Source organism: Tyto alba, unplaced genomic scaffold (genome assembly GCF_018691265.1).
Source record: "Tyto alba isolate M040663 unplaced genomic scaffold, T.alba_DEE_v4.0 Super-Scaffold_1, whole genome shotgun sequence".
Classification (NCBI taxonomy): Eukaryota; Metazoa; Chordata; class Aves; order Strigiformes; family Tytonidae; genus Tyto; species Tyto alba.
Window position 1 is genome coordinate 33606132 of NW_024881261.1, and position 22148 is coordinate 33628279.

General features: G+C 39.8%; 1 protein-coding gene across 21 annotated transcripts in view; it reads right to left on the minus strand.

The window, feature by feature from the left end:
• Window positions 1-22148, minus strand: part of ANK3 (ankyrin 3) — a 279582-nt gene that overhangs the window by 128867 nt on the left and 128567 nt on the right. For 12 of the 21 annotated variants that reach the window (XM_033004248.2, XM_033004250.2, XM_033004263.2 and 9 more), the window contains 6 exons: window positions 20166-20267; window positions 19585-19683; window positions 19099-19197; window positions 14010-14108; window positions 10008-10193; window positions 8108-8206 (listed from right to left, as the gene is read on the minus strand). In XM_033004248.2, the coding sequence (XP_032860139.1) occupies window positions 8108-8206; window positions 10008-10193; window positions 14010-14108; window positions 19099-19197; window positions 19585-19683; window positions 20166-20267 (684 nt within the window). Of the gene's footprint in view, window positions 1-8107; window positions 8207-9422; window positions 9447-10007; window positions 10194-14009; window positions 14109-19098; window positions 19198-19584; window positions 19684-20165; window positions 20268-22148 lie in introns of those variants that run through there. The other 9 variants (XM_033004260.2, XM_033004253.2, XM_033004255.2 and 6 more) reach the window with 1 other exon arrangement.

Below are 22148 nucleotides of genomic sequence, written 5' to 3' on the forward strand. Positions count from 1 at the left end.
TTTCTGGTATGTAATGCTGCCCTATGGCATTGACTCTTACTCCCATCAGACTGAGTTTACAAACATAAGGATGCTAATAATAAGTAAGAAAAGTAAATGTTTGCACTTATAGTATCATATTGGGTTTTGAAGTGTACCTTTAAAGAAAAGCACACCAAAAAACGGGTAAATCGTTTCTAGCCATGTGCTGCATTGTTTTAAATTCTGACTGACTGGCAGATCATGGAGGGACTGTGAAGACTCATTGCCAGCATCATGGGGACTTGATATTTCTCCTCACTACCAACGAGAGAACTTACCTCCACCTCTGAGCTCTCCTTCCAGCCCCTCAATGGAGTGTGGTTTTAATAGAAAAAATTCACTTATCTTTGATTTTTTAAAAAACCCACAGCTTCTTACCAAAACGTTCAGATTAACATGGAATTTAGTAAGATAGTCCTTCTCATTTCTCAGCTGAGAGCAGACTCTGGGGAGAGCTTAATATTGACAAAGAATGTGTGAATAAAACAGAAGCTGAAAATAGCCAGACTGCTAAAGCAGAAATTTCCTATACTGTCTGGAAAATACCTCCATCATTATGGGTTCTTAAGGAAAGAGTATAATGTTGGTTGCTATATACTGGAAATGTCATCAACAACACTGCATGGACATTACCACTATTACCTGGAGGGTATGGGAAGATTGTGCTGTGCATGTGAATATTGTCATATGCAACTATGAAGCTACATCAACATGTTGTATATGAAAGCACTCAATATTCTCTCCAGTACAGAACTGGAGCTACAACACAGAAAAAAAGCCCTGTAGAGAAAAGTCTTATATTCCAGGAGCAGTTACTGGAATCACTGAGACTTGTATAGGACTTTCATAAATAAAAGAAATTATAGGTAGAGACACACACTTAGATGCTTTCCAGGAAACCTTACAACAGTCCATAATTTTTCATCTTTTTTCTCCTCTACTTAATGTTAATAAGTCTTACATTGTGCTAATTTACTTCTTCTATGCTTATGTACTTATCTTTCTTTAGGCTTGAGATGTGTAAAATGAATCCTGGAAGAAAAGAAGGAAGAGTATAGCAAGGAACTGTTATGGCAAGCTACCACTAGGGAAATAAAAAAATGTTTTTCTCTTCTGTTACTGTCACTTACATACTGCCTGCTCTATTTGATGGGCTAATGGTGTTCTGCTCCTCAGCCCCAGGATCATCATTAATGCATGTTGTCCTCACACCACCCTCTCAACATTACCAAATCCTTTCTCAACCTTCCAGCAAGCAAACTTTCTGCAGGCAAAGCCCACTCCCAGCAGAACTGAGATCTCCTCTAGAATAAGGAGTGCTGTGTATCAGGAAGGCTGTTCACAGGGCTGGGATGGAGTTTTATGGCACAGTGACCACCTCCTGTTTGCTTTGGCAAGAAAGATAAGGGCAGAGGTCATCTTCATTTAGAGTATTCCCTTGCTACCTGAATCTTCTGACTTGCTCGAGGATGGAGTGGATGTGCGGGTCACAGAGGTTTCTTTCAGATGTTGCTCTGGAAGTCAGAGAACAATTTCCTTCTTCCTTCCTTTCTATCCACTGTGCTCCTGAGAGACAGATGGAGCTTCAGAGGCATTTCCTCACCTGTGCTAGCCAGATCTTGCAACTGGAAGATAATCTCAGTCAGAAGAATGATATCTGAAGACTGTGAAGCCCCAAAATATAACTTTTTCCTAACTGTAAGTCCCAGAAAATACAGTTTATTCAAAGTACCTTCCTCACCTCCCTGGTCTGCATAGCAGCCTTGGAGAAACACTGATTTGAGCTTACTTGTTGCTGAATTAGCAGAGGGCAGCCTGAACACACATCTCCATTGCAGTTGTCTGGGGGCTGCAGCAGATAAAATTGCCCGCCCTCCCTGTGCACCACTCCTGGGGGTGCCCAGGCGAGGCCTCAATGGGAAAGGGCAGGCACTCTGCAGGGGCCTGATTTACAGCAAAAGGGATTTCTTGCACAGAATACCATGGGTATAATCAGACTGCTAATGAAACTGGTTTCTCATTCCTTCCAATAGCTGTTAGGTGCTTTAGCATGTATCTGGATACACCTTTCCAAGTCCTAGATATCAAAGTGCAAGGCAGTCTAGAGCAAATTTGAAGGGAGTAGTAGAGCTAAAGAAGAAGAAATCCCTGTGACCTGTCCTTCTTCTCCATCACCCCACCCACCCTCAGGCTGAAAATTACCTGATTCTGGTAAAGAAAGTCAAGCCCATGACATGAAGCCCCTGCAACAGTGTCCAGCTCCAGAATCAGCAGCTAGGCTGGGGGCACAGCAGTTTTCATTATGCATGTGGTCACTGTATGCCAACAACAGATCTCCTAAATTGAAAGCCTGGAACAGGAGAACCCACTTGGTGGATTTCACTTCTCCATACTAATCACTAGGTTGGTAGTTCCAGAAGATGGGAAATAGATATCAAAACCATTAAAACTCTAGGTGCCGCACCAGATACGGTTTGATTCAAAGGCACAAGTGGCTGATGAACAATATTTTTCTTAAAACAACAGCAATTACTTTTTCCTGTTGAAAAAAATGATAAAATAGATTGACTTAAAGGTCTTTGACCTTCTTTCAATTTGTAACTGGGATTTATCCACACTTCTCCAATGTCAGGTGCCATCTGCCCTCTAAGAGTATGGTGCCTGGAATTGATGCAATCTTTCAAAGCCAGGGAAAGACTGCACTTACATTTTAATGTGTCTAAGAAAGGAGGACCGACTTCAACCTCAGTTACCCTTTATTTTCTTCTTCCACTTCTCTAACCTATATGTGATTGCCTCCCAGTTAAGCAAGAGGGAAATATAGCGATGCAATGAAGGGATTTCTTTAGCTTTGAAGGGTTTCAGAGAAGCATATAGCCACACACGTGAAAATGTGCTACAGAAAAAGGATGATGAATAGACTTTAAATGCCTGTTAGTTCTGCAATGCATACCCTGCCAGTAATGGTAACAGGTTTATTGCAGAGTTTGAGCCCAAGTCAAGCAATTTCCCTACAAATGGCAAATGTCCAGCCCAATAAGGAAATCTTGTTTCACTTGGACCAAGGTTATGGAGATTCTTGGAGCTGCCTGCCTGTAAACAGGTAGAATCAGGGCATCACAAGCTGATTTACCGCAATTATGTCCATCCATCCCACATGAAATTTCCCATACTGTGACATTTTACCTGCACTTGCTGCAAGGCTAGAGAAGAAAGCAGAGACACAGAAGTGCTAATGCAGTTCAGTGGAAGAGCTGACATGAAGTCAGTTGCTGGGCTGGAAGAGTGCAAACCAAACGCAGGTAGATTTCCAAGCCTCCCAGCCCCTATGGTCAGCAGGTACCACAGGCTGACCAGCACTGTAACACCTGTAAGAGCTCCTGGAGCTATGCCTATTGTTCCTAGATGCAGTGAAAGAAAGGGAACAAGGGAGTATATGACAGCTGAGAGGCAGGCAGGTGTATACCGGCAGGGGTGAGGGGAGCAGCTGCTACTGCATATCACTGGGGACATCATTTACTTACACCACTGCTCACCTCCTGCCTGCACACCAAGAGCCATCATCAAGCTCATATTTTTCCCTGCCTTCATTGCTGGAGCCGCTTTCTTCCCTCAGGCCTCTCAGAAATGCACTGAAAACAGAGCAGCTGAAGAGAGCTCCTTTGCCACAGGTCTGCCCTCATCTTTCTTACATCCTTTCATCAGCTCCTCTTTTCACCACTCTTGCCCTTGTCCTTAAGGCTCAGAGGTCTGCCGTCATCCTACACACCCATTCACTTTTTCTCCACCCCTCCCCACCTTCACTACACTAATGACGGGAGCTTGCTATTTATCCTGCCCTCACACATTTGTCTTTACATTTCCTCCTTCACACAAGCGTCTGCTGTTACCATAATTCTCTGCTCTTGTTCAAATCTCTCCCCAGAATTGATACTTGCCTAAAATGTTTAAACATGAATTGAGAGATAGACAAGTAGTGTTGATTCATATTTATTTATCAAGAATGAAGGAAAAATGGTTGGTGGTTTGTAAAAGCACAAAGTGCATTTGACACCCCCATCCTACAATTCACTCTTTGTACTTCTGAAAGCTACAGTACATACACACAGTGTGATTTTAGTTGGGTTACCACCCTTCCATATCTTTGCTCTGTTGCTTGTTTTATATTGCCAACAACTCCAGTAAGGGCCCTTCCTCCAGAAGGGAGACAGCACATCATGGATGTTGTTTATAGAAACTAAAAGAACAAGAGGCAACGAGGTGGCAGTGGCAGGCTACACCTCTGGGTCAGTTTTAGTACCTGCCCTAGTAGTACCTCTGTCTGTTTTGCAATTTGGGCAATCAAGGATCAAGCAAGGACTCTGTTACTTGGTGTTGATAATTGTACTTTATATGCAACTTCTACCAGTGCTCTGTTTGCCTACAAATTCACTGCTCTACCAGAATCTAACTAATCTTTCTGTGAACTGCTTTCATTATCCACAGTCTGATAAGCACTAAGGAACAATATTCAACTCCATAATACAGTTATTTATGCTACAATTCCTTCTGTCATAGCTACTTTATCTAGATTTCAACCACCACACAGTAGAAATGTGCTCCCTGGATGTCCCCACCCAGCTATCACAAGCACAAACAAGCCGTTCAGTGCTCTGAGTCACAGCCTCAGCCCACTGCTCTTTTGGGCTGATGTCATTTCATCTGCACTTCCCGGGCTATCTGAGCAGTCTGCCTCTCTGATGATGACAACTAATGGAGGGAGAACCTGGAAATACCAGATCTTGAAGAGGAGGGGAGGATGGCCTTATTACTTCGGATGTGCTCTCCATCAGTGCCCTTAATCCAGGACACAGCTGCTGAAGCCTAAGACTTTATTATTTTATTAAAACAAGAGTAGGCAAATGATATTTAGTGGTACTGGTGCTAAATGCTGCTAATTGCTAACGTAGTAACATTGTTAATCTCTAATTTTGTTTCTGAGTGGGAAAGAGTTGGCCCAAGACTCCATTCGTCTTCCTTGGTCCTGTGATTAGAGCCTGTCAAATACAGAATGGCAAAGCTTTTGACTGTTTGAAACCCCTCAGTGCTCTAATTTGGTCAGTTTAAGGACTCGGGAATAAGAGGTCAACGTTATCAGTGAAAGCAAAGCACGCATAGTCAGAACCTTCCCAGAAACCCTTAACCCTCAAATCAACTCTTAGCTTGTGAACTTCATGTGGATCTAACCTGGGACCCCTCTCTTGCCAATAACATGAAATACATTGAGTGATAAATGTGATTTGGAAAACATCATTTGTGGGGGATATATGAGAGCTGATCCTTAGCTTTGATACTCAACTATCAGCTTGATCCAATATCTTGATAGTACTTTTCTCAGCAGAATTAGTAGGTATTAGATCATGTCATATAAGTGTCTTATAGCTTTGGGGATTTATCTTCATTAATAAATCACTGAATGATGCTATGTTGAATGAATAGTGGCCAACACCACCACTTTTCACCTGCACTCCCACTTACAACTTAAGGAAAACATTCTGGGTCTGTGTTTGTTTGAAATGTCTATTCCTACTCTACCACACCCTCCATCAACTCCCCTTATTAATCACAGTCTCTCAAAAAGAACTGTTCAAGTTTTTGGTTGTTTGGTGGTTGTTTTGGGCGGTTTTGTTTTGGTTTGTTTTTTTTTTTTTTGGGGGTGGGGTGGGGTTGTGTAAATGAGAGAAGTGCTGTAAGTAAAATAGTAGTTTCTGTACCAAATAAACACAATATTTTTTTATTGTTTTCATGGGTTTGCAATGTTTATCATAAACACTTTGCTTCATGTAAATATGTTCCTTAATTATAGAAGCATTCAAGTTTTTAGATATGCAAACTATCTAAAGTGAAAGAAAATACTACAATATTTGCATGTGGCAAATGGTCTAAGCAATACTATACTACTCTTCCTCTTGTAAAAGTAATAAACACAACACATGATCAAAATCTCTGAAAAGAAGCCGCTGAACTATCTATGACACATAATTCCCTTCATAAATATAATCTTGAATACATGTTGGGTTTTTTGCTTTTTCTACTTTAATTGAAAGGTTGCTCCAGATTATAATTAATTAAATTTAATATTAAACAGTTCTTAATGTAATAAAATAATATTAAATTAATATTAAATATTAATTAAAATTTATTAATATTAAATACCTAAATTTCTACACAACATTTATTCATGGCCAGTTTATACTTGTTTACTCTTATATCAGCATTTGCTTTCAGTTTGAATGCTTCTTGCTCCTTTGAGCTTCTCTCCTTATTGTCCTAGGGACCACTATCACATCGCCTCCTTGGCTTTGTTTTGGCAAGGTTTGGGGAGCCAATTTCTTGAACAGCCTCAGTTTGTTTTGTTTCGGTATTTTTTTTTGTTCGGTGGGTTTTTTTAGTTGGATGTTTTGATTTTTTTTTTTCTCTATATCAGAAATAACTTGAAATAACCTGAAAACACATTTGCTTTTTTGGACTACTATTTTTTTTACCATATCACACATACCATCCCGTGAGCAACTAATACAGAGAGGTCCTCCTCTTTCTTGGTTGTTACGTTGTTCAAGAAACCAATAGGACAAATACATGCATTCTTTAGCCAAGCGTTTGATCTGTTTTCCACTGTGAATTTCACAACACATTTCCATGTTTTGTTGCACGCTTTCTCTACTAACAACCATTCCTGGCCGTGTGTCAGCAGAAATTCCATAGGCATCTTCTTATTTACACAGCCTAAGCCATTACTGACGAAGCTAATGAGCAAACAAATTTTTAAGAACTTCCTGCTGAAGTTCCAGCTCCAGCATTTTCCACTACTAACCTATTTTGAATGTTAGACCCTTTTCTGTTTATCTGTATCCCCTAATCACTCTCCCTGCTTTTCCCTTCTTAGAGCCTTGCATACTTTCATGGCACCTACTCAGCTTTCTGCCCATGCCCTCTCTACCCTACCATTCTCTAGTCCTCTATCCTGGCTCATTAAATTTTGTGTTACCTCTGCATTTGCCTTTCTTTTGTCTCTGGCCTCATGTCTGGCACAATCTCTCTCCTTGCCCTTCGTATTGTTGTATCCCTGTCCATATACATTTCTTTATTTTCCTGCTCTTCCAACTATATATAACTTCCCCCCTGTCATTTTTCTGTCCTTTACACATCTCCTGCTTCCATTCTGTTGTTCCCACATCCTCCTTACCCTGACCACACTCCTTCACTCTAACCTTCCTCTTTGGTCTTCCGACAGACCCGACCCTTGACAGCAGATATGGTCAGCCTCCAGCCCAGGCTGTGCGATGAGGCACCAGGCTCACAGAGCAGTCCAGCTGCCCGTGGGAGGACGGACCCACTCCCCAAGCAAGAAGGTGCAGCTGAAGCCCACCCAGCCCAGAGGGAGCCAAGGGGACACCGGGAATGCCCACACCATTTCCCTCCTGCCTCCTGATCCTTTTCCACACATCTGAGGAGCCACTCTCTCACTACCTGGGCTGTGTCATGACTTTGGTGCACAGCTTACAGGGTCAGGAGGGTTAGCTCCTCCACCCTACCATGGCTGCTGCCACACAGCTCCCATTATTGACTCCGCTCCATTCCTATACCTCATTTCATTTTCCACCTCTACAGTTTCTCAGATGTCCTTTTACATATCATCTGAATCTCACCTATGCAGTGAAGGCACAGGTGTTTCATTCACCATTACACCTGCACTTCATCTTCACTGGAAGTAACTGCATATTTGGGACAATTCAACAGGGACAGCACTCCTGCCATATGTTAAAGCTATAGGTGGAAGCATTAACCTTATTGAATCCCAGCCTACCTTCTGCAACACCGGAACTATGAAAATAACAGCTCTTTTTGATTAAAACAGAGGCTTTCAGAGGTGAGGACTAGAGTTCAGGTTCAGTTCAGCAGCCCAAGGAAAGCCCTTTTATACTGCATGGTAACAGAACAAGAGCAGTCAGGCTGGCAAGAGCAATGTACCTTCCACACCTTTGGCAAAAAGGTGTTTCAAAGTGATGATTAATCAAACTAAGCATAACTAAGACTTCACACTTACCCTTGCAGTGAAGTCCACAGCAGCACCTCGATTTAACAGCAACGTAGCTACATTGATATTTCCATAGTGAGCAGCTATGTGGAGGGGAGTGAACCCACTCTGGAAAAACAAAACAAAACAAAACCCATAGATACTTATTTTTTTATATCTCATTGGTACTCCAACATTTGTATCACAGCACTGACAAAAGCTAGTAGTAGGAGTCTGCTGCAAGTCACCATTCCAATTCTGTACTAGTTTTCACTCACTGACATTTATTTATAGACTCTCAGAGAGTCTAAATAAAATCATATTGCTATGCAGGAGGAAAAAAATTAACATAACTATTCTAGAAGACCAGAAGTAGGATAAAACTTTCAGTTATTCCAGAAAAGCAACAGCAAAACATTTGAGTATTAAAGCATTGATCTGTCTTTTATAAGAAATTAATTTCTAACTAGACATACCTAGTTGTTATCAGTATTATGTCAGTCTTACAAGTTAAATTTCTTAGGGATTTTTTGCAGAAGTTCATATACAAGTAATTTAATGATACTTGCTCACTGTTTTTTTATAAATTCAAAGTGGATGCAAATGAAAACAACATCAAAGACTAAAATTATTAATATGGATTTTTTTTCCAAGGGTTAGTACCATATAGATCAGTCTCCCACTGCGGGCAGTCACACTGGGTTATGTTCAGACACCACGAATTACCATCCTAATTAGAAGATGCCTTACTGATAAAATTACTTCAGCAACTTATTTTCATATTTAAGTAGTTTTACTTCCTTTTAAAATAATGCTAAAACATGCAGCAATTCCATCAGTCCTACAAAGTATGAAACCTTATGGGAACTAGATGCATTACTAAATTGTTAGCAAGCCATGCTAGCTGCCACCGCCTTTGCTTTGGGAGTTTTGCAGATATAAAACCACTCTCAGATCATTCTATTTGCTGACACCATCAAGGTAAGTGTCATGCAGAAGCCTAAAATCAGACCTGGATGCACAACATGACAGGGTTGTCTGCAGCTCTTAACACATCTGATAAACATATGCTCCATGAGAATCCCTGAACACTCCATCGTACATAATATGGCTCTTTTATGATGACAGTTAGTTCCCAGGAACGCTTACTCTTACTTTTAAACCCTAGTTTCAGCTGCAGAAAGCCCTGGTATCTAAACTACAGTCTTCTCTAGCACATGCTACTTCATTTCATCTAAAGCAGGTATCTATCCTATAAAAGGCAATGCACAAAGGAGGAGGAAGAAATGATGCAGCAGCACTAAGTCATGGAGGAGTGATGATGCATATATATATTTATATATACCTCTGTTGTTCTATTCACCATCATCTAGGTTAACAGATTTGGAAGCAAAGAGGGGGAAAAAATGAACGGTTAGTTCACCACTGGTGATATGGATGCAAAAAGCTTCATGATTGCTACGTGGCATGGCAGCTCAGATGACAGCACGATCGGCACACAAAGGAAGCTTGACTGAATGGAAGCTGAATGATTGAGTATTTTGAATGTTAATTGTTACATGTTTACCGAAGTTCTTAAAGTAGCAATTGCACAAACAACTAATCAAATTACTTAATTGTACAGTACCTATAGCACATCACTGCAGGAGAGGCTTTCATTCCCAAGAGAATAGTTTTAATAACATTTTGCTTATTATTTTCCATTTGCAAAGTTTCTACAGGAGAAATTAACTCTATTTTAAACAAAACAGGAATGGGAGAGAAAGAGGCAAAGGAAGCAAATGCAACATTATTCTTAATCACACGCTAGAGGAGAAGGTTATGTGTAATTCTGCAGCAAAATACTTCACACTAAGGAAGATCTTCACTGGATGTAACACGTGATCAGCACTTAAAAACACGAAACATTTTTTTTCTTTTCACAACTGACCTTTGACTCCACATCAGCGTTGTGGTCGTTCTGCAGGAGCAGAGCCGCTGCCTTCGTATCATCCTTGCGAGCAGCGATGTGAAGGGCAGGAAGACGGACTTTTCCCTTCGTATCATTTTCAAGTAGCAGTGAAACCACCTGGTCGTGACCTTGTTGCAAAGCTACTGCCAAAGGCGTGAAACCATCCTGCAACATACAACGGGGACTCTCAACATATGTTCCAAGTTTTCCAGGGGGCGGAAAGGGGTTAGGGAAGAGATGTCAGCATTAGGAACAGGACTGGCTTACATCCAAACGTAAAATGTAACAAGGTGCAAATTAAAAGTACCCTGCAAAGATAATGAAATTGGGAGTAAATTGTTGGTGAACTAGGTCCCAAATGCTCAAAACACCTTTCTGGCACTATAAAATTATAAGACACAAGCAAACAAAAATGACTTACTTGAGAAAAGAAGTGTGAAATTACTCATGAATTAACAGTTACATAAATAAGTATGTGTATAATAACATAAAAAAGTATAAAAAGCTGAAATATTAAAACAATTGTTACTGATGTCTCCATACCAAATTATCATCCATTCCCCTCACAGCTACAGGTTATGTAGGCATTGTTAAGAAAAAAAAACCAACAGCACTTCAGCTCTATCCTCTGATATATTTTATATGTGGATTTAAAATCTAATAATATTTGCATATGAATATCACATTCTCCCAATGTACTGGTTATTTTACTACAACTTCCATGTATGAAAATTTATATAGAAGTGATGGACAATCCTCTTACAAGCAAAACTTATTTCCTTTCAGACTAGCAAATAGCCAACCAAAGTAGTGTAGCATAAGAAACCTGAAAAATAGAAGATTTTTGTTTAACAGATTTTAGGGTGGATTCCTCAAACATGAAAAGTACAGACGGAGATGTTTTTATAATTATATTTTTATGGATTCCTAGAAAACTAAAGAATGAAATAGTTGTCATTTAGATTCTGCTCCTCCCCAAACACTTACATGGCATTCCAATCCAGGAACACATTCAGCTTTGCCCAGGATAATGCCCATAAATCACTCAAAAAATCACAAATGCAAATTACTACTTGGAATATCTATTTATTACATTTTAGTCTCAATCAATATATCCAAAGCTTATATTACCAAACTTCATTACAGTTCTGTAAGTAAACACCTTCTTTCACTTTCCAACTACTTTTGTCATGGTAAAACTATGTAAGTGTGAAATAGAAGTGCAGCAATGACACAGAAGAATGTAGGTCTTCACCCTATATCAAAAGTGCAGAGTTTAAATGTTAACTTTTTAACTTTGGGAACTAGAATTAATCTTTTCAATAAGGAATTTATCTTTCTGGCTCATCAAACAAAGAACACCTCAATTTAGGAGGAGAAACGGGAAGAGTTCTGAAAAAGAGCAGTTTTTCAAAATTTTGGAGGAGGAAAAAAAAAAAAAAAAAAGAAATCCCTAAAATTACTGGGGTCCTAACAAGATTTTTTTTTTTTCCCCATAAATTTTTTTGAACTTCTTTAACCACAGCCTTCCCCTTCGCCTCCAGCAGCAGGGCAGGGCTCTGGGCTGTGGTCCCAGGCCACGAGCAGCTCCTGGCGTGAAACAACCGCGCAGGCTCAGTCTGAGGGCAGAGAGTGGCACAGGGTGTGAAAAACGCTGTGTAGCTCTGAAGGCCTGAAATGTCCATGAGCATCCCCACAAGAGGGCTCTGGCAATTTAGCAACGCTGTGCCTGCAGAAATGGAGGCTCCTGCCTGGAGAAGCCCTGAGTGTGACAGCTCGTGCCTTAGTGACCCGGAGACGTCGGCTTCCCGGTCTGTTTGTACAGCTGGTGGCAGTGGCATAGTCAGCAGCTCCACGGAGAAAAGTGGTCTAGCTATCTACGTCTTTTCTCATTGGGCTTTCTCTTCTGCTAAAAATGCTGGCAACAAAAATACTTTAAAAATCCTAGGAAATAATTTTCTCCTTTCCTTAGGGAAGAGGGAGTGGACAAATGGGAGGGAGGACTTCATTTCAATCCCAAAACAGCTGCCATCCCCCCCCCATACCCTCAGTTTCCTAACTGATGAGAGCTGCCCACCGTTTCAGTGTGTGCAGAGATCACCGCACCGCAGCCAAGCAAACTGTCACCCAGAATATTAGCACCGACAAGAATGCATTTCCACCACATGCTCTCTGAAGATGCCAACTCCCAAAAAGCAATTGCAGGCAAGTACCCTGATGTCAGTACTATAAATAGCAACTTTAAAACATAAGGCAAAGCCCACTCCAGAAAAAAAACAAAACAAACCCCCCCAAACTAGAAATAGTTTAAAGAACATAATCGGTTCTACTTTTTTATTTAGATTAAAACACCTTTGTTAAAGAGTTTTCTTTTTAATTAATATTTAGCTAAGTGGCAAGCACTTAATAACAAAGGCTTTTACACTTTCAAAATTAAAGAGAAATCAGATTTATATGGAAATTTGGACTAGCATAAAATAAAAAAGCACCCATAAGCAACTACCACAAACAAGCAAAGCAATAAAAGCAACGTTGTTTTGTAGTCTGGTATCTTCAAAGGAATTTTCCATGGATAAAATTAGATTGTACCTTATCATAAAGCCGAGTTGGAGGAAAGCTCAACCTAAACTGACATACAATGCTCAAGGAAAAAACAATACCAAAGAAAAACCACCACCAAGTACCCATGCACAATTTTAAAAATTTATGTTTTCAGAAAATCATACAGTGGCAAGAATATTTTCAGAAGTCTGAATCTATTGCACATCTGTGGGGGTCCTATGGCTTCTTTGTTTCCAAGCTTTTACAAAGAAATAGAAATTAGTGTTCTGAAAACTACAATTTGCAATTAATTTTCCAGATTTAAATTATTTCATTTTGGTATTTGTTGGCTTTCATATCTTTGAGCATTTCCAGAAAGCAGTTTCTGATGCACACTTCTAGTTATAACTAATTTTTAGTGATTTTGAAAACACGATTTTGGTCCATTAGTGATTCAATTTTTACAGTGCTGACATCAGAAGAGAAGAAAAAGATTCCATGCATCCATTATTATACAGTGATATTATGAGGTAGAGTGATGCAATAAACTAATTTTGGATTTCGTATTTTGCAAAACATAGGACTTTTTCAAATAAGCATTACTTCCGTCATGGAATCAGTTCAGATAGAGAAATCATGATTTAATAAATAGAGAGAGTACATATTGAAATACCTTTTTTGGGGGGGGGGGGAGGGGAGAGAGGGTGGGATGGGGGGGTGGGGTGGTATAACAAAATCTTGGAATTAAGACAACCGATAATTCATCAGATTAAAAACCTATCTCAATGATATCTGCTATTTTTTTTCCTTCCAGTCTGCATTGAGTTAGAATTACTCTTTAAAGCAAGAAATAAGAAGTGTTCGTCTAGAAAGATCACAGAACACCTTCAAGGATGGACCTTGCGTCTTTCTGTCAGGTGGAAATTATCACTGCAGGACCAGATGGGATAACTAGGTGCTACAGTGAGGGTATCAACATGGCAATAAATGCAGTTCAGAAAATGCTCCAAGCACTAAGTAATCCTAGGTTTTCCCTTATATCTCAGGGCTGACTCCAAAGCGTAGGTAAAGAATTGTTTTTGCTTTGTGGTCGCCCTCCACATTACTCACTCTTTTTAATGAAAGCACAGAGAAATTTTATATTATGCACACAGCTTCCCTGTTTGAGCACTTAACCTGAAAGAATACCAGTTATGACTAAGAACACATCTATTTTTAGAACTGTTTCTAGTTAAAGTAATCTTTTATTTTAGAAATGGCAAGAGATGGTTTAAATTGCTGAAAAGCCAGTAACTCAGTAGTCACTAGCACACTTCGCAGGGAGAAATTTTTATTGGTCCTTAATTTTATATTTAAAAGACTAGTCTGATATTAACTGGCAAGAATCACTGCTGAAGCACATTTTCACTTCCTCATGAAGTATGAAATTCAAACTTTTACCTCTGTGGCAAGGCTTTGACTGGCACCATTGTCAAGAAGAAACTTAACAACCTCCAGGTGGTTTTCTTGGGCTGCCATATACAGTGGAGTGAAACCATTCTGAAATAGAAAAACACGAGTGTAAACACTCCACAAACATTTCATACATACCACATATCTGCCAAACTCAGGTAGATTAGGAAGAAACCAAATAAACTGTGTGCTGATACGCCAGTTAATGGTGTGATCTCCCTTGATTTAAGTGAAGATGGAAAAAGAGTAATATTTAAAAGGACACAGTGGAATCTTTCAGCTGACCAGACACAATTCCCACAGCGAGAATACTTCCTTTTACATGTTATGAAGTCAAACTAAAAGACAATCTGGACAGACCATTTGGTAGAGATGAGTTATGATTCCTGATAAACGCAGCCACAGCAATGGAAATGCAAAATGGGTTAGGCAAATACAGTACAAGTCTGTAGCAAAAGCAAGAGCTACGGCTCTTCAGAATACTCCCCAATTTTTTCTCTTCTTTCTGTTAGCTTTGACTTCTCTTTCACTTGTGCCAGCTACTTATGCCTTTCATCTCCTCAAAGAGCTGCCTTCTGAGCATAGCCTGCTTGTGGTCACTGAGCTACTTCATATTTCAGGCACCAGGAAATCTGAGGATTGTTGGTTCTCAGCAGTCTGAGACAGAGGTTTAACAGTGTTTCCGACCACATTAGAGCATTTCTCAAATTATGCTTAAGTGAGTGATTTCAATCAATGCAATATAAGTATTAGAAGCTGCAGCGCTTAACTCTTTGGCAAGTGCTTTCCTCTTATAGTCGGTGCCTTTGTCTTTGTCTTAACTGTATACAGGTCACAGCCTTCCAGAAATTTATTTTTTGGGTACTAATATTAAGGCATTGTACTTTCCCTTGTTGTTCTAAGTATTTCTGAAATTTATGGCTTTGACATCACTCACAAAACCAAAACAGCAAAATGATGTCATGAAACCTGCCTTGGGATCAAGATATCTCTAAAGAAACTTATAGAAGTTGCTGATTTGCACCTGAAATTGCTTGGCTTTCATGTAGCTCTACATGTCCCTCAGTCCCACAGAATCGTGAACCAGCAGTAAATACATATTATAGTAACAACTTAAAATGTCCATATAGTATCAACTGAGCGGTTTGTTACTGCTGAAGCAACCAAAGCAGCATCAGCAGTAAGAACAATCCCTTCTTCCTCTGATCTGTCATGATCCGTTTTTTGCCCTTCATACTTCAGCATTACTCTGCCAGATTCTGTCTGATCCCTTTCTTTATGGTATCAGCATGGGTGATGATGCCATGAAATGTTTTGACCAGGAGATCACTGAGGTTTCAGTGGGCTCTGTTACGGTCCTATTTTTTTCTCATTATCTTTCATATCTCAAGCCACCGGGATTTCTGTGAACCTCAGACTTCTCTTAAGTAAACTTCATGCAGTGTCAGCTGCAATGGGGGCAACAGCGTCTCTCTTCAACTGCTCCCTCCTCAGATCCCCCCCCAGAACCTCTCGCTGTACCACACACCGCTTCTGGTGATTACCCTACAGCACGGGGGAAATACAAAATAAAACAGGAGGTAAGGGCTAGTTAAAAATAACAAGTAAAACAGAAGAGAGATTTCATCTGGCTTAAGTAACAGAAAAGTTCAGGAAGTGCTTCCACATGACTGGGTTTGGCTGAGCGTACGAGCACTCTCACGTTTGCAACGTAGCCAGGGCAGACATTTCGACAGGGTGGAAGGCACAGGGGGAGCAGCTCAACAGTTCAGCTAGAACAGTTACAAAGGACACTGACCTAGATTTTGGTGGAAACCAATGGAGCCAAACAGAGATGAGCTGAGAAGAGTTTAGCCATATATTTGCATCAAAGCAAAGACATCAACATTTTGGGCTCTGAAGAGATGAAGGGAAACTGTAGCCTAAGACCTATGGCAGTGAATTCCAGATGAGTTTCAGCAGCTGTACTGAAACAAGCTGAGAGACATCTGACTGTCGCAGCAATGGGGCAGAGTTGCAGGGCACACGTCCAGCACAGAGTGTGCAGGTGACCTGAGGCCAAGCATGCAGGCTTCGCCGGCAGCAGAGACAAATAGGAGGTCAGAAGAAAGGACAGTTGGAGAGGAAACGGCGTGAACTGGATGTTTGATCTAAGAGGAACTTTATAATCAACACGACACTGAGCAGCTGTGAAGCCACATGTTTACAAGGCTTGCACAGGCTGCAAGGTCTGTTGCTGTTTCAGTATTTTGATAATTTTGTCTCTATGCAGGAAAGCATCACTACAAGCATAAAACAGGCGCTGAAGTCCTACCAGACCCAAAGAATAAAGTCAGCAATGTGTTAATGCACTCTCCAGAACCAAGGCCTAATAGTTTATTTACGATACAGTCAAAACTCTGCTTAATCAAAAACAAAGAAGCCAGAAAGCACTTGTTAAAGTACCTAATATGTCACGTTACAGGTTATTATTATAGCGAGCAGCAGCCTGGCATTTTTCCCTATCATTTCATGGCATACCCCATATCTATTTACTAACTCAGCTGGAAACAAAGATTAATTTTTTTTTAGTTTCAAACATTTGCATTTAGAAAGGAAGCAGGAAACACTTCCTAATTATTAGTTTCAGAAAATAATTAATAGACAAAAATTCTCAGAACCAGGTATTATTAGCATTTGGAGGCAGAGCAGAACCTTTTCCTCTATGCTGAATTATTGTAGGGTTTTCAACATCTTTCCCCCCATACTATGCTTTTCTTCTCTCTTTAAATAGGGGCTGACATTGCCAGAGAGCCACAAGCCTAAGGAAAGCATTTTGTCTTCAACAGTAATAAATAGCCCTTAGAAGAGGTACAAAATTCAGACTCAGTAAAAATTTTTTTTTAATTATTATTATTTTTTAAACAAATCTACCTGTCCTTAAAAGAAGGCCTTACATCCCTAACACTGGCTCTTGTCAGCAGAGTAGATCTGTTACCTTCAAGGGAACAGGAGATAAAGCTAAACTCATAGAAAACAGGGTCAACATCAAAAAAAAAAAAAACCAAACCAAAACAAAAAACCTTTGAGTAGTCTCTCCGGGGATATGCCAAATGCAGCAGAACTTTATTCTAAGGTTTAGGAGGGCTCAAGTGATGCTCAATACCATGGACCAAGCTGGTCTGGGAGCAATTTGGTAACAGGGAGCTCCAGGGACCTCCCAAAAAGGCTAATCCCAACTGGGGTGTCTCACTGCCAGGTGTTGGTGTGGGATGGCCAATACACCTGCCTCTCAAGCAAAGATGTCAAAGGCATCAACAATGGGGGGAGGTGGGTGAGGCGTGGGTGTGAAATCTTTAATTCTCATATGTTAGCAAAATAAGGGTAATGTGGCAAAACCTTAGGGTGTACAGACAATGCAGTTATATAAGATGTTTACAATCAGATTATTTTTAGTTTCAGGGCTGGATACACAAATTCTCAAACACAAACAGGAAAGATCCTTTCAAAGCCTTCTTAATTTCTTTAACAGGAAAAACACTGGAAATATTTCTGCTTTGTTTTACTTCTTAAAAGTCACGGAAGATTTTACTTAAAACTACTTTTTGTTGCTGTTGTTCTCTTTAGATTCAAATTATATGGTGTCTGGAACCAAATATTGATGTATCTAGCTAGTATAAAAGAGTAAGAAAGAACTGAGCCACCTATTTTCTTTGTCCAGGTGAAGGAAACATGAAATACATATCACAAAGTTCTAACATTCTTGAAATAGATTCTCTTAAACATTTTGTTCATGTTAGTTGAGACCAATTAAAAAAAAAAAAAGTTTCTTTAAAATGTAAATTTTTAAATTTTCCCTTTTAACAAACATTTTCTATTGTGTCCACATCTTTATAACACAGAAGAATGGCAATTCTGGGCCAAATGGGAAGACGATCTCTTAATATGATCCCTTCTCTGACACTGCCTGCCAGCCAGCCCCTGAGCAGGGAGAACAGGAATGGAGCAGGCATGCAGGGACACCTCCTGTGCCACAGCCACCTGGCTTTCAACAATCCGTGGTTTACGCTTTTTTTTTGAACCAGAGTTTTTTCTCTGTTTCCTTTTACTGCTTTGCTCTTAACACCAGCATTGCTTCTGTATTTCAGATTTTCTATAATTGACCTAAACATTCATTCAAAGGATTTGACCAAACTTAAAAGCTCTGCATATGCTTGCAGTACCTCTGTGTACAAGGAATGGGGGGATTCAGTGAAACCTGAGATGCTGAATTATGTGAAACAGGTTTCTTCTCATTTGAACAAATTCTCTCCCATTATCCTGTTTTATCAGTATCTCTTCTGACACTGTAACAATGAGCAGCTCGTAGGACACTAGAGGACAGGTCTAAGGCCAAAGGGTACATATGCTTTGCTGTCCTGCCTATTACACAATCACTTCCAGTATCCTGCAAACACCCCTGGATGTGCCTCCATTTTCTTCATCCCCAGAGGTGCACATCTGTGTGGCTCCCGGACAACTTAGAACAGAGACGTTATTTCTGTGCTTTGTCTGTTGATAAATGAGGTGGACAACTCGGGCCAACTGATGGCTGACATCCCGTGTGGGAAAAGACCTGAACACAACCTGGGATTTCAGTGCACTGTCACACCTGCGGGGAAGGGCAAGACTTAATATATCCGTGCTGTCTCTTGGTACACTCTGACCACCTGGCAAGGGGTAGAATAGAAGGGGGAGAGTTGGAAACATTTAAAGTTTTAATTTGTATGTTGAGTTACAAGGTGGGAATGAACTCAGCACGACACTCACTAAAATGCCTACTTCCATAATAAAATGGCAGCTGTGTGTTTAAACTTTGTCCTTGCACCTGTTACCTATGTGTGTGGAACAGCCAAAACAAAATTTTGGTTTGGTTTTGTTTTTATGTTAGCAGGATTACATTCATATTACTGAATCTATCAAACCCTGTTTTCAAGAGGCAGTATTAACACAATGAGATCTATCAAATATCCTTACTAATATTATAGTTTATAAGCAGAGAACGATTTTAATGTCAAAAAAGTTTTAGATAGTACCAAATGGAAAAATATTACTTTACCTGAGACTGTGCATTGACATTGGCCCGATTTGTAACCAATACTTTGACTACTTCTGCTTGTCCAGCAAGGGATGCTATGTGCAATGCTGTGTTTCCTTTCTGAAATGAGAGACAGTGATATTTGAAAAGTGTACAAAACCTGAGCTTGAATACATGGCAATACTATCAAGAACATATTCCACTTTAAAATATAGTATTTCTGGCAACAAAATACTCTTAGCTAATACTTCTAATGGGTAAGTTACTCTAAAAGACATGAACAGAAACCAAGACAGGAATCTACAATTTGTTCAGTAAATCTCATCCCTAGTAACCTGTGACATTTACAATGATCTAAAAAAAGTTTCTATTAAACAATTATTGAGACCACTCCACCAGTGGAAGATGGGCAATTACTGCTGCAGTAATGTCTGGAATCAGTTGGCCAACACCTTGTGCCCATGACATCAGTGTGAGTAAGAGGACAATTAGATAGGCCTGGCTGACCTTTGTTGCTGCATCCACACTGGCACCTCGCTGTATCAGTTCAGAGACAACTTCTACGTGCCCTTCTTTGGAAGCGAGATGGAGAGCATTCAACCCATTCTGATTAAAAAAAAAAAAAAAAAAAAAAAGGAGGAAATAAACAAAAAGCAACAGGAAAGATTGGCAAAGGATTTCCAGCATAACAAACATATCAGGAGACAAACTATCATATCCCAGTGAGAAGACTGCTTCCCAAACCTACTCTTATATAAACTTTACAAGAACTAGATTAAAAAGGAAGAATATGAATTAAGTCAGATATACTAGCTCTGGGGTCTCAAGTTCTGTGTGCTGTCTCATGTTCTGATGGAATACAAATGGAATGAAAGATAACGTTAAATAGCACAACATTATCCAAGTGGAACTGGAATGGTGTCTTGGTAAGGGGTTAAAAAAAAAAAGTTTTAATTGGATAAAATATATAAACATGGCTCATTAGAAAACAGGTATGCTTTCATTGACATGAAGTGCAAATATAAAGAGAGATTTGAGAAATAATGATAAAGGTATAACCAGCAAATTTGATCAAAATATTCTTCAACCTGATTTGAAATGTTGATGTCCACTCCACTTTTTAAGTAGTCGAGAGCCTTTTCCAAGTTGCCAGCTCGAGCAGCTCTCAGGTAACTTGCATTTGTGTCAGACTACAAGAAAAAAGTAAAAACCCCATTAGAAACTGCAGCACAGTATAAAAACGTATTTCCTGACAAAGAAGTTACTACTGATACAACATATTGCACATACATTTAACTAGATATTAAAGGATCCCCAACTGCCTTATCAAATATGGGTCAGATCCTACCCTCCTTGCTTATATGCACACTCCCTCTGGTGTAAACAGGCTAGCCACCTGACTAGGCAGCATAAAATTTGACTTCATATATAAAGGTGAATTATGCAGCACTGTCTAACATGCAAGGCCAGTAGCCAGGGACACATCTGGTACCCAGCATGGAAGACAAGCACAGTGAGGCTCAGGATAGGACTCCATGGAAACAACTCTGCTCTTTCCAAAAGTGCCACACCACCTTGAATGTCCAAGCTGAACAGACCGAACCAGTACTGTGAAATCTCACATGACAGATTTTTAAAAAATCCAAAATACTTGATGTTGAAGGACTGGATTACCCAACTGAAAAAACACGATCCTACAAATTAAGACATTTAAAAGTCTAATGTCTGATTAAATTTTATTTTCTCCATCCTCCCTCATTTTATGGCGCATCTGATTTACAAATATCTGTCCACATTCAGTGAAGTAGCCAGAAATCTCTAGGTACAGTGCCATTACCAAAACTGCATTTCACTTTTTTTTTCAGAGCTTTCTTTGAAGATAGCTGTGCAAATTTGCTTTATGACAACTTCAGCTTGATTGTGAGGATGGCAGAAAGGATGGTTAAGTCATGAAAAAATCACTGAAAGTAATTTCCATGCCCGGAGGGTTTTAACAACAAGTTATGCAAATATCCACCAAGGATGGTTTAGAGATAATGCTGATCCTGCCTTGGAGCAAGTGGAATGAACTGGGTTAGCTTTCAAGAGGGACAAATTGTATCATCTCTGATTCTATCTGTGCCACTGGTTTCCCTAGCATCTTGGACGGTCAACCCATTTTTTTTGTGCCCTCTCCTCCATTCGTATAACAGGAATTATTTTTTTTTTTCCTTAGTATCATTTCATCACAGGCTCACACCACTACAATTTTAAGTGCTTTATGATCCTTTAAGGTTCTAAAAGACTTAAACAATTACCTGTAGAGAAAATAACTCAAGCCAGTAACTGCTGAAATACATAACACCCTGGCCCCAAAGCTCAGTTACTTATCCAGTGCTCAAATAGTATTCCACCCCCCTCCCCATTTTCTGGATTTACTATAGACTTTTCTCCTCTCCTGTCAATGCAGCTGCTGCAAACTGGGTGTTCTGTTCAAGCAAGCATTGCTTTAAGCCCATCTGAAGTCACCCTCGTGCAGGATGAAGCAGTCTTGGGTATAATGACAGAAAAATGGCAAGTGGGTATGAAGTCCGCTTTCTTTGTTGTATCAGTACAAGCTCCAAGACTATTTAACTAGTACTTTCAATACAACAAGCTCTCTCTTACAAGGAGAGAAATATTACTTACGGACACTTCATTTTCTCCTGAGTTTTGCACACATGGCATTCCACTTTGCAATGGTAAGTTACCAGCTTACAACCTTCCTTGCTCTTAATCATTATTTTCCAAGCACGCCATGCTGATCATTACAAATCAATTTCTGCGATGTGCTAACAACAAAACAGCCCTCAAATACCAATGTTTAATTAGGATTTATCAAAAACAAGGTGCTGCTACAGACTACATGGGCAGAACTGACTGTAAAGACTATGGGGAAAAATAGCTGCCTTGAGAGGTGCAGTAAAACACTTCCATTTGGATGATCATCTGAACTGTGCAATGCAGATTATTACAAGAGACAGGTCATATTTTCAGTGCTTAGCAACAGCAGCCACTGGGGTAAAAAACAGGTCAGCATTTTATCAGCATTA